Raw genomic sequence first — 14399 nt, 5'->3', positions numbered from 1 at the left:
TCTGTAGGATTCTAGAGACAGTGTGTTATAATCTGCAGGATTCTAGAGACAGTGTGTTATAATCTGTAGGATTCTAGAGACGGTGTGTTATAATCTGTAGGATTCTAGAGACGGTGTGTTATAATCTGTAGGATTCTAGAGACGGTGTGTTATAATCTGTAGGATTCTAGAGACGGTGTGTTATAATCTGTAGGATTCTAGAGACGGTGTGTTATAATCTGTAGGATTCTAGAGACGGTGTGTTATAATCTGTAGGATTCTAGAGACGGTGTGTTATAATCTGTAGGATTCTAGAGACGGTGTGTTATAATCTGTAGGATTCTAGAGACGGTGTGTTATAATCTGTAGGATTCTAGAGACGGTGTGTTATAATCTGTAGGATTCTAGAGACGGTGTGTTATAATCTGTAGGATTCTAGAGACGGTGTGTTATAATCTGTAGGATTCTAGAGACGGTGTGTTATAATCTGTAGGATTCTAGAGACGGTGTGTTATAATCTGTAGGATTCTAGAGACGGTGTGTTATAATCTGTAGGATTCTAGAGACGGTGTGTTATAATCTGTAGGATTCTAGAGACGGTGTGTTATAATCTGTAGGATTCTAGAGACGGTGTGTTATAATCTGTAGGATTCTAGAGACGGTGTGTTATAATCTGTAGGATTCTAGAGACGGTGTGTTATAATCTGTAGGATTCTAGAGACGGTGTGTTATAATCTGTAGGATTCTAGAGACGGTGTGTTATAATCTGTAGGATTCTAGAGACTGAGAACAGCTACCAACAACAAACCACACCCTTTTAGAAAGCTTTCTGAAAAACATACACTAGTTATTTTCTAACAGATCAGTGACAAAGAAGCACATCTCAATATGCTCTAGTGTAACTGTGTCTGTGTGGTTCTGTTAGATTGTCTGTGTGGTTCTGTTAGATTGTCTGTGTGGTTCTGTTAGATTGTCCGTGTGGTTCTGTTAGATTGACTGTGTCTGTGTGGTTCTGTTAGATTGTCTGTGTGGTTCTGTTAGATTGACTGTGTCTGTGTGGTTCTGTTAGATTGTCCGTGTGGTTCTGTTAGATTGACTGTGTCTGTGTGGTTCTGTTAGACTGACTGTGTCTGTGTGGTTCTGTTAGATTGTCCGTGTGGTTCTGTTAGATTGACTGTGTCTGTGTGGTTCTGTTAGACTGACTGTGTCTGTGTGGTTCTGTTAGATTGTCTGTGTGGTTCTGTTAGACTGACTGTGTCTGTGTGGTTCTGTTAGATTGTCCGTGTGGTTCTGTTAGATTGACTGTGTCTGTGTGGTTCTGTTAGATTGACTGTGTCTGTGTGGTTCTGTTAGGCCTACAGTCACAGTCAATCTATCTGTTAGGTCTGTAGATTGAACCAAAGATGTCTGCAGGGGGAGATGGAACCACTACTGCATCCCAAATGGCACCCTACTCCCTAAATACTGGACTCTGTTTTACCAGGGGGAGATGGAACCACACTGCATCCCAAATGGCACCATATTCCCTAAATACTGGACTCTGTTTTACCAGGGGGAGATGGAACCACTACTGCATCCCAAATGGCACCCTACTCCCTAAATACTGGACTCTGTTTTACCAGGGGGAGATGGAACCACACTGCATCCCAAATGGCACCCTATTCCCTAAATACTGGACTCTGTTTTACCAGGGGGAGATGGAACCACTACTGCATCCCAAATGGCACCCTATTCCCTAAATACTGGACTCTGTTTTACCAGGGGGAGATGGAACCACTACTGCATCCCAAGTGGCACCCTATTCCCTAAATACTGGACTCCGTTTTACCAGGGGGAGTTCTTTAAGGGACAGACCATGTGTTTTGTTTTATCCGTCTGGAGGGAAACGGGTGGGTTCAGCCCAGTGGGTCATGTGGTTCCACTGGTGTTGTTGTCATGCAATACTAACTCTGACCCTCCCGGTGGCTGTGTGTGTTTGACAGTCGTACCGTGACCCTTTGAACAGAAATCAATCAATCAATCAATCAACCTCCCAGATGTCCTCACTAAGGTGTGTGTTTGGGGGCAGGGTAGGACACATTGTGTACACTGGGATGGCTTCTAGTGAAAACCTGTCCATCTCCTCTTTCTACCTCTGGTGAAACCAGTTTTTATACAGTCTGTGTGAAACCAGTCTTTATACAGTCTATGTGTGAAACCAGTCTATGTGAAACCAGTTTTTATACAGTCTTTGTAGAAATAGTCTTTATACAGTCTGAAACCAGTCTTTCTCCAGTCTGTGTGAAACAGTCTATGTGAAACCAGTTTTATACAGTATGTGGAAACCAGTCTTTATACAGTCTGTGTGAAACCAGTCTTTATACAGTCTATGTGAAACCAGTCTATGTGAAACCAGTCTTTATACAGTATGTGTGAAACCAGTCTTTATACAGTCTGTGTGAAACCAGTTTTTATACAGTCTATGTGTGAAACCAGTCTTTATACAGTCTATGTGTGAAACCAGTTTTTATACAGTCTGTGTGTGAAACCAGTCTGTGTGTGAAACCAGTCTGTGTGTGAAACCAGTCTATGTGTGAAACCAGTCTTTATACAGTCTGTGTGAAACCAGTCTTTACTTTGGTCTATGTGTGAAACCAGTCTATGGCAAAAACCAGTTTTATACAGTCTGTGAAACCAGTCTATGTGAAACCAGTTTTTACTACGGTCTGTGTGAAACCAGTCTATATTAAAGCAGTTTTTATGATCTGTGTGAAACAGTCTGTGTGAAACCAGTCTGTGAAACCAGTCTGTGTGAAACCAGTTTTTTACAGTCTGTGAAACAGTCTGTGCAGAAAACCGGTCTTTATGCAGTCTCTGTGTGAAGCAGTCTGTGTGAAACCAGTCTTTATACAGTCTGAAACCAGTCTATGTGAAACCAGTCTTTATACAGTCAATGTGAAACCAGTCTATGTGAAACCAGTTTTTATACAGTCTGTGTGAAACCAGTCTATGTGAAACAGTTTTTATACGAGTCTGTGTGAAACCAGGTCCTATGTGAGCCCGTTTTTATGCAGTCTGTGTGTGAAACCAGTCAGTCTGTGTGTGAAACCAGTCTGTGTGAAACCAGTCTGAAACCAGTGTGTGAAACCAGTCTTTATACAGTCTGTGTGAAACCAGTCTATGTGAAACCAGTCTTTATACAGTCTATGTGTGAAACCAGTTTTTATACAGTCTGTGTGAAACCAGTCTATGTGAAACCAGTTTTTATACAGTCTGTGTGAAACCAGTCTATGTGAAACCAGTCTTTATACAGTCTGTGTGAAACCAGTCTTTATACAGTCTGTGTGAAACCAGAGGATCTATGGCAAAACCAGTCTTTAGACAGTCTGTGTGGAAACCAGTCTTTAGACAGTCTGTGTGTGAAACCAGTCTTTAGGCAGTCTGGGCGAAACAATGCACTTGAGGTGGAGGTTTTAGTGAAGACTGAAGTAAACTTCTTCATCCTGTACCTTCAAACCAAAACTACCTCAACATGTTCTGGTCTGGTACAGGCTGTACTCTACCTTCAGCCAAACTACCTCAGCATGTTCTGGTCTGGTACAGACGGTACTCTATCCTCTACCTTCAGCCAAACTACCTCAGCATGTTCTGGTCTGGTACAGACGGTACTCTATCCTCTACCTTCAGCCAAACTACCTCAGCATGTTCTGGTCTGGTACAGGCTGTACTCTACCTTCAGTCAAACTACCTCAGCATGTTCTGGTCTGGTACAGGCTTCTTTCTATACTCTACCTTCAGCCAAACTACACTCAGCATGTTCTGGTCTGGGTACAGGCTGTACTTTCTCACCTTCAGACAAACTACCTCAGCATGTTCTGGTCTGGTACAGGCTGTACTCTACCTTCAGTCAAACTACCTCAGCATGTTCTGGTCTGGTACAGGCTTCTTCTATACTCTACCTTCAGCCAAACTACCTCAGCATGTTCTGGTCTGGTACAGGCTGTACTCTACCTTCAGACAAACTACCTCAGCATGTTCTGGTCTGGTACAGGCTGTACTCTACCTTCAGCCAAACTACCTCAGCATGTTCTGGTCTGGTACAGGCTGTACTCTACCTTCAGTCAAACTACCTCAGCATGTTCTGGGTCTGGTACAGACTGTTTTCTATCCTCACCTTCTGCTAAACTACCTCAGCATGTTCTGGTCTGGTACAGGCTGCTCTACCTTCAGCCAAACTACCTCAGCATGTTCTGGTCTGGTACAGGCTGTACTCTACCTTCAGCCAAACTACCTCAGCATGTTCTGGTCTGGTACAGGCTGTACTCGAACCCATAGCATCAGTAGAGCTCTTTGTGGCACTTTTCATGGATTTCTGTTTTATCTACTATGAAGTCATCTTGACTGTGAATAGGGACGATCTGCTTGAAGCTGGTTGCTGCTAGTCTCTGGTTGGTTGGTTGGTTGCTGCTAGTGTCTGGTCTCTGGTTGGCTGATTGCTGCTAGTGTCTGGTCGGCTGGTTGCTGCTAGTGTCTGGTCTCTGGTTGGCTGGTTGCTGCTAGTGTCTGGTCTCTGGTTGGCTGGTTGCTGCTAGTGTCTGGTCTCTGGTTGGCTGGTTGCTGCTAGTGTCTGGTCTCTGGTTGGCTGGTTGCTGCTAGTGTCTGGTCTCTGGTTGGCTGGTTGCTGCTAGTGTCTGGTCTCTGGTTGGCTGGTTGCTGCTAGTGTCTGGTCTCTGGTTGGCTGGTTGCTGCTAGTGTCTGCTCTCTGGTTGGCTGGTTGCTTTCCTCCAGTTAAGGGAAGTGGTTTGATCTATTTTTGCACATCATCGTCAGACATCCTCTACTCTCCTCTTATCTCCCCTACTGTCTCTCCTCACTGCTGTCTGTCTGTCTACAAGCTACTGTCTCTCCTCACTGCTGTCTGTCTGGTCTACAAGCTACTGTCTCTCCTCACTGCTGTCTGTCTGGTCTACAAGCTACTGTCTCTCCTCACTGCTGTCTGTCTGGTCTACAGGCTACTGTCTCTCCTCACTACTGTCTGTCTGGTCTACAAGCTACTTTCTCTCCTCACTACTGTCTGTCTGGTCTACAAGCTACTTTCTCTCCTCACTGCTGTCTGTCTGTCTACAAGCTACTGTATCTCCTCACTGCTGTCTGTCTGGTCTACAAGCTACTGTCTCTCCTCACTGCTGTCTGTCTGTCTACAAGCTACTGTCTCTCCTCACTGCTGTCTGTCTGATCTACAAGCTACTGTCTCTCCTCACTACTGTCTGTCTGGTCTACAAGCTACTGTCTCTCCTCACTACTGTCTGTCTGGTCTACAAGCTACTGTCTCTTCTCACTGCGGTCTGTCTGGTCTACAAGCTACTGTCTCTCCTCACTACTGTCTGTCTGGTCTACAAGCTACTGTCTCTCTTCACTGCTGTCTGTCTGGTCTACAAGCTACTGTCTCTCCTTCCTGCTGTCTGTCTGGTCTACAAGCTACTGTCTCTCCTCCCTGCTGTCTGTCTGACCCTCCTTGTTGTAGTACTGTGGTGGTGCAGAGCGTCAAACTGACTTCAGGGGAAATACACACGTTCCAGTCTGAACGCTGTCAGAGTGAAGAGTATCAGACCACAGGGACACGAAGTTACAAACATCCGCTAATGACGTGTGTGTGTGTGTGTGTGTGTGTGTGTGTGTGTGTCTGTGTCTGTGTCTGTGTGTGTGTGTGTGTGTAGGAGCCAGGCGGTACAGCAGGATGTCTATAGAAGCTGAGGCGTTGCTGCAGGAGGCTAAGGAGAGTATAGAAGCAGCTCAGAATTACAGGAGCGAACTACAACAACGCCTACATGGACTCAGCCAAGCACGCAAACAGGTATTAACACAACTACACTGGTCCAACCCCCACGCAAACAGGTATTAACACAACTACACTGGTCCAAGCCTCACGCAAACAGGTATTAACACAACTACACTGGTCCAACCCCCACGCAAACAGGTATTAACACAACTACACTGGTCCAACCCTCACGCAAACAGGTATTAACACAACTACACTGGTCCAAGCCTCACGCAAACAGGTATTAACACAACTACACTGGTCCAACCCTCACGCAAACAGGTATTAACACAACTACACTGGTCCAACCCTCACGCAAACAGGCATTAACACAACTACACTGGTCCAACCCTCACGCAAACAGGTAGTAACACAACTACACTGGTCCAACCCTCACGCAAACAGGTATTAACACAACTACACTGGTCCAACCCTCACGCAAACAGGTATTAACACAACTACACTGGTCCAACCCTCGCGCAAACAGGTAGTAACACAACTACACAGGTCCAACCCTCACGCAGACAGGTATTAACACAACTACACAGGTCCAACCCTCACGCAACCAGGTAACAGGTGATAACTACACTGGTCCAACCTTCATTCAGATTAGAGGTCGACCTACGGCATGGCCGATTAATTAGCGCCGATTTCAAGTTTTCATTACAAACGGTAATCGGCTTTTTTGGACGCCGATTCTGGCCGATTACATTGCAATGGGGCGGGCAGGGTGGCCTAGTGGTTAGAGAGTTGGACTAGTAACCAGAAGGTTGCAAGTTCAAACCCGAGCTGACAAGGTACAAATCTGTCGTTCTGCCCCTGAACACTGTTCCTAAGCCGTCATTGAAAATAAGAATTTGTTCTTAACTGACTTGCCTTGTTAAATAAAGGTAACATAAAAAAATGTAATCCACGAGGAGACTGAGTGGCAGGCTGACCACCTGTTACGCGAGTGCAGCAAGGAGCCAAGGTAAGTTGCTAGCTAGCATTCAACTTATCTTATAAAAAACAATCAATCTTCACATAATCACTAGTTAACTCCACATGGTTGATGATATTACTAGTGTAACTAGCTTGTCCTGCGTTGCATATAATCAGTGCAGTGCCTGTTAATTCATCAGTGAATCACAGCCTACTTCACCAAACGGGGGATGATTTAACAAAAGTGCATTCACGAAAAAAGCACTTGTAAACGATGTTGTTATTTCCTGCTCCTCTAAAAGTAAAACAGAGAAAGAGAGGTATATGAAAAGAGAGAGAGAGACTCCCCCTCCCCCCTCTTCCCTCTCCCCTCCCCCTCCAAAAGTAAAACAGAAAGAGGTATATGAAAAGAGAGAGAGACTCCCCCTCCCATCCTCCCCCTCCCCCCTCTAAAAGTAAAACAGAGAAAGAGAGACTCCCCCTCCTCCCTCTCCCCTCCCCCTCTCCCTCTCCTCCTCTCCCCTCCTCCCTCTCCCTCTCCTCCCTCTCCTCCCTCTCCCCCTCCTCCCTCTCCCTAAAAGTAAAACAGAGAAAGAGAGGTATATGAAAAGAGAGAGAGACTCCCCCTCCCCTCCTCCCCTCCCCCTCCCCTCTAAAAGTAAAACAGAGAAAAGAGGTATATGAAAAGAGAGAGAGACTCCCCTCCCCCTCTTCCCTCCCCCTCCTCCCTCTCCCCTCCTCCCTCTCCCCTCCTCCCCTCCCTCCTCCCTCTCCTCCCTCTCCCCCTCCTCCCTCTCCCTCTAAAAGTAAAACAGAGAAAGAGAGGTATATGAAAAGAGAGAGACTCCTCCCCTCCCCCCTCTCCCTCCCCTCTAAAGTAAAACAGAGAGAGGTATATGAAAAGAGAAAGAGAGACTCCCCTCCTCCCTCTCCCCTCCTCCTCTCCCTCTCCCCCTCCTCCCTCTCCCCTCCCCCTCTTCCCTCTCCCCTCCTCCCTCTCCCTCTAAAAGTAAAACAGAAACAGAGAGGTATATGAAAAGAGAGAGAGGGACAAACACGACTCATTGGCCAAACCGGAGGCGGAGTCGTCCAACTCCCGAACTTAAAAGCCCATTCTATTGAAAACAGGCTGTTTAGTTCAGGGGCGACAGATCAGAATGGTCTAAAATCCTGATTAAAAACAAGATGTCTCAGTTCCCCCCCCCAGAGAGATGTTTCCATCCAGCTGACGTGTTGCAGGTGAAAGGCAGTGTGTATAAAACAACTACTTCTGTGGTTCAATTCCCATCTACTGAATAGGGGGTGTAACGGTACACGTACTCTCCCTAAACACCTCTCCCATCTACTGAATAGGGGGTGTAACGGTACACGTACTCCCCCTCTATATAACCAAGAGAACGGGTAGTACCCCCTCTGTATAACCAAGATAACGGGTAGTACCCTCTCTATATAACCAAGAGAACAGGTAGTACCCCCTCTATATAACCAAGAGAACGGGTAGTACCCGCTCTATATAACCAAGAGAACGGGTAGTACCCGCTCTATATAACCAAGAGAACGGGTAGTACCCTCTCTATATAACCAAGAGAACGGGTAGTACCCCCTCTATATAACCAAGAGAACGGGTGGTACCCCCTCTATATAACCGAGAGAACGGGTGGTACCCCCTCTATATAACCGAGAGAACGGGTGGTACCCCCTCTATATAACCGAGAGAACGGGTAGTACCCCCTCTATATAACCGAGAGAACGGGTAGTGCCCCCTCTATATAACCGAGGGAACGGGTGTACCCCCTCTATATAACCAAGAGAACGGGTAGTACCCCCTCTATATAACCAAGAGAACGGGTAGTACCCCCTCTATATAACCAAGAGAACGGGTAGTACCCTCTCTATATAACCAAGAGAACGGGTAGTACCCCCTCTATATAACCAAGAGAACGGGTAGTACCCCCTCTATATAACCGAGAGAACGGGTGGTACCCCCTCTATATAACCGAGAGAACGGGTAGTACCCCCTCTATATAACCGAGAGAACGGGTAGTACCCCCTCTATATAACCGAGAGAACGGGTAGTGCCCCCTCTATATAACCAAGGGAACGGGTGTACCCCCTCTATATAACCAAGAGAACGGGTAGTACCCCCTCTATATAACCAAGCGAACGGGTAGTACCCCCTCTATATAACCAAGCGAACGGGTAGTACCCCCTCTATATAACCAAGAGAACGGGTAGTACCCCCTCTATATAACCAAGAGAACGGGTAGTACCCCCTCTATATAACCAAGAGAACGGGTAGTACCCCCTCTATATAACCAAGAGAACGGATAGTACCCCCTCTATATAACCAAGAGAACGGGTAGTACCCCCTCTATATAACCAAGAGAACGGGTAGTACCCCCTCTGTATAACCAAGAGAACGGGTAGTACCCCCTCTATATAACAGAGAGAACGCCAAAGTTATCAATGAATTGAAACGGACACTTTTATCTACAGAATGGTTCTGTTCTGCTGCTCTCTGGGCCCACTGTTCCCACCCCATTATCTGGCACACATCTCTCTCCTTTCCCAGCTGTAGAGTCCAGTTTTGGGCCATTTTTCCCATAACCCCCCTCTTCCCCAGGGATGAGTCATCATCACTGTAATATGAGACGAGGCAGGCAGGAAAAGCTGCTCTGTCACACACACAGATTACCAGGATGGCGTGACATCCGTGAGCAGTGTGTGTGCCTTAGATACTTCTGGCTTCTGGAAGAGAGGGAGTCAAAACATCCTGTAGTTGTCTCTCTCTGGTCTCTCTCTCTCTCTGGTCTCTCTCTCTCTGGTCTCTATCTCTCTGGTCTCTCTGGTCTCTCTCTCTCTGGTCTCTCTCTCTCTCTCTCTCTGGTCTCTCTCTCTCTCTCTCTCTCTGGTCTCTCTCTCTCTCTCTCTCTGGTCTGTCTCTCTCTGTCATCTCTCTCTCTCGCTCTCACTCTCTGGTCTGTCTCCCTCTCTCTCTCTCTCTCTGGTCTGTCATCTCTCTGGTCTCTCTCTCGTCTCTCTCTAACTCCTCTCTCTCTCTCTCTCTCTCATACCTCTTATCTCTCTCTCCCCAGCCTGTATGCCCTCTACTCCCAGTGGACATGTCATTGTATTCCAGATGACAATATTAGCTTTCCCATCCTTCACCGTCCCAAAATATACATGATGTTTGGCCACATCCCAAATAGCACCCTATTCCCTACATAGTGAACTACCTTTGGGTCCTGGTCAAAATGAGTTAACTATATAGAGAATAGGGTGTCATTTAGGATACTGCCCTTATCTCCACAAAACTGATAGACACCAGGAAGTGATGCAATGGCTCCAGTGAGGCATTTCCTGTGTCCTGCTGTCCAAACACACTGATCTCTGATAGTGTTCTATGTAGGTCTTTCCATCCCCATCCAACTATTCTTTTCTCTTGTTTATCAGTGCAGCTCCTCTGCTCTTCTGTTTCCTTCTCTCTCTCTCGCTCACTGGTCTCTCTCGCTCACTGGTCTCTCTCTCGGTCGCTCACTGGTCTCTCTCTGGTCTCTCTCACTGGTCTCTCTCTGATCTCTCTCTCTCTCTGATCTCTCTCTCTCTCACTGGTCTCCCCTTCTCTCACTGGTCTCTCTCTCACTGGTCTCGCTCTCTCTCTCACTGGTCTCTCTTTCTCTGGTCTCTCTCTCTCACTGGTCTCTCTCTCTTTCTCTCTCTCTCACTGGTCTCTCTCTCTCTCTGGTCTCTCTCTCTCTCTCTGGTCTCTCCCTCTCTCTCTGGCCTCTCTCTCTCTGGTCTCTCTCTCTCTCTCTGGTCTGTCTCTCTCTCTAGCTCTCTCTCTGGTCTCTCTCTCTCTCATAGTCAGAGTCATAGTGAGAGGAGGACTGTCAGTCAATGGGTGTGTCCCAAAAAGCTCCCTATATAGTGCACTACTTTTGACCAGAGCTCTATTGGCCCTTCCTCCCTTATGGGCCCCTCCTCTCTATGAGCACCAGTGCACTATAAAGACACTAAGGGTGCCATTTGGGACTGAGACAGTCTAGTAGTTTCATAATGACAGGAGTTCAGCTCAGCATGATTGTCTGTTAAGAGGAACTGAAACAGAGACTAAGTTTCACTGCAAACGACTAACCACCAGCTTCCTGTTCCGTTGGGGGACTGGTTACGATTTGGAAACAGTGCGTTTTAGCATTTTTGGTACAAAGTTAGCATATCAATTGAACCTCTCCCACCCCCCCTCTCTCTCTCCCTCCTCTCTCTTTCTCTCCCCCTCCTCTCTCTCCCCCTCCTCTCTCTTCCTCTCCTCTCGCTCCTCCAGGTACGATGCAGCTCAGCTTCCTGTTCCGTTGGGGGACTGGTTACGATTTGGAAACAGTGCATTTTAGCATTTTTGGTACAAAGTTAGCATATCAATTGAACCTCTCCCACCCCCTCTCTCTCTCCCTCCTCTCTCTTTCTCTCCCCCTCCTCTCTCTCCCCCTCCTCTCTCTCCCCCAGGTACGAGGCAGCTCGTCTCAGGCCAGAGAGGGGTTGAAGCGTCATTTCTCAGAGCTCCAGACGGCTGTGACCCGCCTCCTGACGGAGCGTCTGAGTGTGCTCCTTAGCGAGGTGGATGTCATCGAGCAGGACAGCGTTCGACCGCTGGACGACTGCCAGAAACTCATAGAACACGGAGTCAACACTGCAGACGAGCTGCTCCGAGAGGGTGAGGTATAGATAGACGGAGGGACGCATGGTTCAAATCCCGGAGCCCTTGAGCAAGGCACTTAACAAGTTGACCATGGCCGTAACCCCACTCCCTGAGACTGTCTCAGGGGGAGTAGGATATGCAAAATACACATGTTCCTTACACACTGTGTGTAACAGGACTAATATAATAATATAATCACCTCACAAATTATTATGACTCTTACACACCGTCAGAATCATGTTTCTCCTGTCCTCTTCCTACTCAGTACCGTCAGAATCATGTTTCTCCTCCTCCTCCTCTTCCTCAGTACCATCAGAATCATGTTTCTCCTCCTCCTCCTCCTCAGTACCGTCAGAATCATGTTTCTCCTCCTCCTCCTCAGTACCGTCAGAATCATGTTTCTCCTCCTCCTCCTCTTCCTCAGTACCATCAGAATCATGTTTCTCCTCCTCCTCCTCCTCCTCAGTACCGTCAGAATCATGTTTCTCCCTCTCTTCCTCAGTACCATCAGAATCATGTTTCTCCTCCTCCTCCTCCTCAGTACCGTCAGAATCATGTTTCTCCCTCTCTTCCTCAGTACCATCAGAATCATGTTTCTCCTCCTCTTCCTCCTCCTCCTCAGTACCGTCAGAATCATGTTTCTCCTCCTCCTCTTCCTCAGTACCATCAGAATCATGTTTCTCCTCCTCTTCCTCCTCCTCCTCAGTACCATCAGAATCATGTTTCTCCTCCTCTTCCTCCTCCTCCTCAGTACCGTCAGAATCATGTTTCTCCTCCTCCTCCTCCTCAGTACCGTCAGAATCATGTTTCTCCTCCTCCTCTTCCTCAGTACCATCAGAATCATGTTTCTCCTCCTCTTCCTCCTCCTCCTCAGTACCATCAGAATCATGTTTCTCCTCCTCTTCCTCCTCTTCCTCAGTACCATCAGAATCATGTTTCTCCTCCTCCTCCTCCTCAGTACCGTCAGAATCATGTTTCTCCTCCTCCTCCTCTTCCTCAGTACCATCAGAATCATGTTTCTCCTCCTCCTCCTCCTCCTCAGTACCATCAGAATCATGTTTCTCCTCCTCCTCCTCCTCAGTACCGTCAGAATCATGTTTCTCCCTCTCTTCCTCAGTACCATCAGAATCATGTTTCTCCTCCCCTTCCTCCTCCTCCTCAGTACCGTCAGAATCATGTTTCTCCTCTTCCTCCTCCTCCTCAGTACCGTCAGAATCATGTTTCTCCTCCTCCTCTTCCTCAGTACCATCAGAATCATGTTTCTCCTCCTCTTCCTCCTCCTCCTCAGTACCATCAGAATCATGTTTCTCCTCCTCTTCCTCCTCCTCCTCAGTACCGTCAGAATCATGTTTCTCCTCCTCCTCCTCCTCAGTACCGTCAGAATCATGTTTCTCCTCCTCCTCCTCCTCAGTACCGTCAGAATCATGTTTCTCCTCCTCCTCTTCCTCAGTACCATCAGAATCATGTTTCTCCTCCTCCTCCTCTTCCTCAGTACCATCAGAATCATGTTTCTCCTCCTCTTCCTCCTCCTCAGTACCATCAGAATCATGTTTCTCCTCCTCCTCTTCCTCAGTACCATCAGAATCATGTTTCTCCTCCTCTTCTTCCTCCTCCTCAGTACCGTCAGAATCATGTTTCTCCTCCTCCTCCTCCTCAGTACCATCAGAATCATGTTTCTCCTCCTCTTCATCCTCCTCCTCAGTACCATCAGATTCATGTTTCTCCTCTTCCTCCTCAGTACCATCAGAAGAATGTTTCTCCTCCCTCTTCCTCCTCCTCCTCAGTACCGTCAGAATCATGTTTCTCCTCCTCCCCTCCTCCTCCTCCTCAGTACCTCAGAATCATGTTTCTCCTCCGCCTCCTCCTCAGTACCATCAGAATCATGTTTCTCCCTCCTCTCTCAGTACCATCAGAATCATGTTTCTCTCCTCCTCCTCCTCAGTACACGTCAAGAATCATGTTCTCCTCTCTTCCTCAGTACCATCAGAATCCATGTTTCTCCTCCCCTCTTCCTCCTCCTCCTCAGTACCGTCAGAATCATGTTTCTCCTCTTCCTCCTCCTCCCCTCAGTACCGTCAGAATCATGTTTCTCTCCTCCTCCTCTTCCTCAGTACCATCAGAATCATGTTTCTCCTCCTCTCTTCCCCTCTCAGTACCATCAGAATCATGTTTCTCCTCCTCTTCCTCCTCATCCTGGGTCGCCAGAATCATGTTTCTCCCTCCTCCTCCTCCTCAGTACCGTGCATCAAGTCATGTTTCTCCTCCTCTCTTCCTCAGTACCATCAGAATCATGTTTCTCCTCCTCTTCCTCCTCCTCCTCAGTACCATCAGAACTATGTTTCTCCTCCTTTCTTCCTCCCTCTTCCTCAGTACCATCAGAATCATGTTTCTCCTCCTCCTCCTCCTCAAGTACCGTCAGAATCATGTTTCTCCCTCTCTTCCTCAGTACCATCAGAATCATGTTTCTCCTCCTCTTCCTCCTCCTCCTCAGTACCATCAGAATCATGTTTCTATCCTCTTCCTCCTCCTCCTCAGTACCGTCAGAATCATGTTTCTCCTCCTCCTCTTCCTATCAGTACCATCAGAATCATGTTTCTCCTCTCCTCCCTTCCCTCAGAATCTGTTTCTCCTCCTCCCTCCTCAGTACCATCAGAATCATGTTTCTCCTCCTCTTCCTCCTCCTCCCATCAGTATGTTTCTCCTCCTCTTCCTCCTCCTCCTCAGTCAGAATCATGTTTCTCCTCCTCCTCCCTCCTCAGTACCGTCAGAATCATGTTTCTCCTCCTCCTCCTCTACCGTCAGAATCATGTTTCTCCTCCCTCCTCCTCCTCAGTACCGTCAGAATCATGTTTCTCCTCCCCCTTCCTCAGTACCATCAGAATCATGTTTCTCCTCCTCCTCCTCCTCAGTACCATCAGAAATGTTTTCCCTCCTTCCTCCTCCTCAGTACCATCAGAATCATGTTTCTCCTCCTCCTCCTCTTCCTCAGTACCATCAGAATCATATTTC

At 47.4% G+C, this 14399-nt stretch overlaps 1 protein-coding gene across 2 annotated transcripts in view; it reads left to right on the top strand.

Moving 5' to 3' along the window:
* Window positions 1-11545, top strand: part of LOC135564763 (cytokine receptor-like factor 3) — a 133086-nt gene extending 121541 nt beyond the window's left edge. The window contains exons 1-3 of one of the 2 annotated variants that reach the window (XM_065010777.1): window positions 1516-2029; window positions 5676-5812; window positions 11198-11545. In XM_065010777.1, the coding sequence (XP_064866849.1) occupies window positions 5696-5812; window positions 11198-11416 (336 nt within the window). In that variant the 5' untranslated portion in view covers window positions 1516-2029; window positions 5676-5695 and the 3' untranslated portion in view covers window positions 11417-11545. Of the gene's footprint in view, window positions 1-1515; window positions 2030-5675; window positions 5813-11197 lie in introns of those variants that run through there. The other variant, XM_065010776.1, reaches the window with a different exon arrangement.
* The last annotated feature ends 2854 nt before the right edge of the window (window positions 11546-14399 follow it).

Source organism: Oncorhynchus nerka, linkage group LG26, assembly GCF_034236695.1.
Source record: "Oncorhynchus nerka isolate Pitt River linkage group LG26, Oner_Uvic_2.0, whole genome shotgun sequence".
Classification (NCBI taxonomy): Eukaryota; Metazoa; Chordata; class Actinopteri; order Salmoniformes; family Salmonidae; genus Oncorhynchus; species Oncorhynchus nerka.
This window is presented reverse-complemented; position numbering and strand designations above follow the sequence as displayed.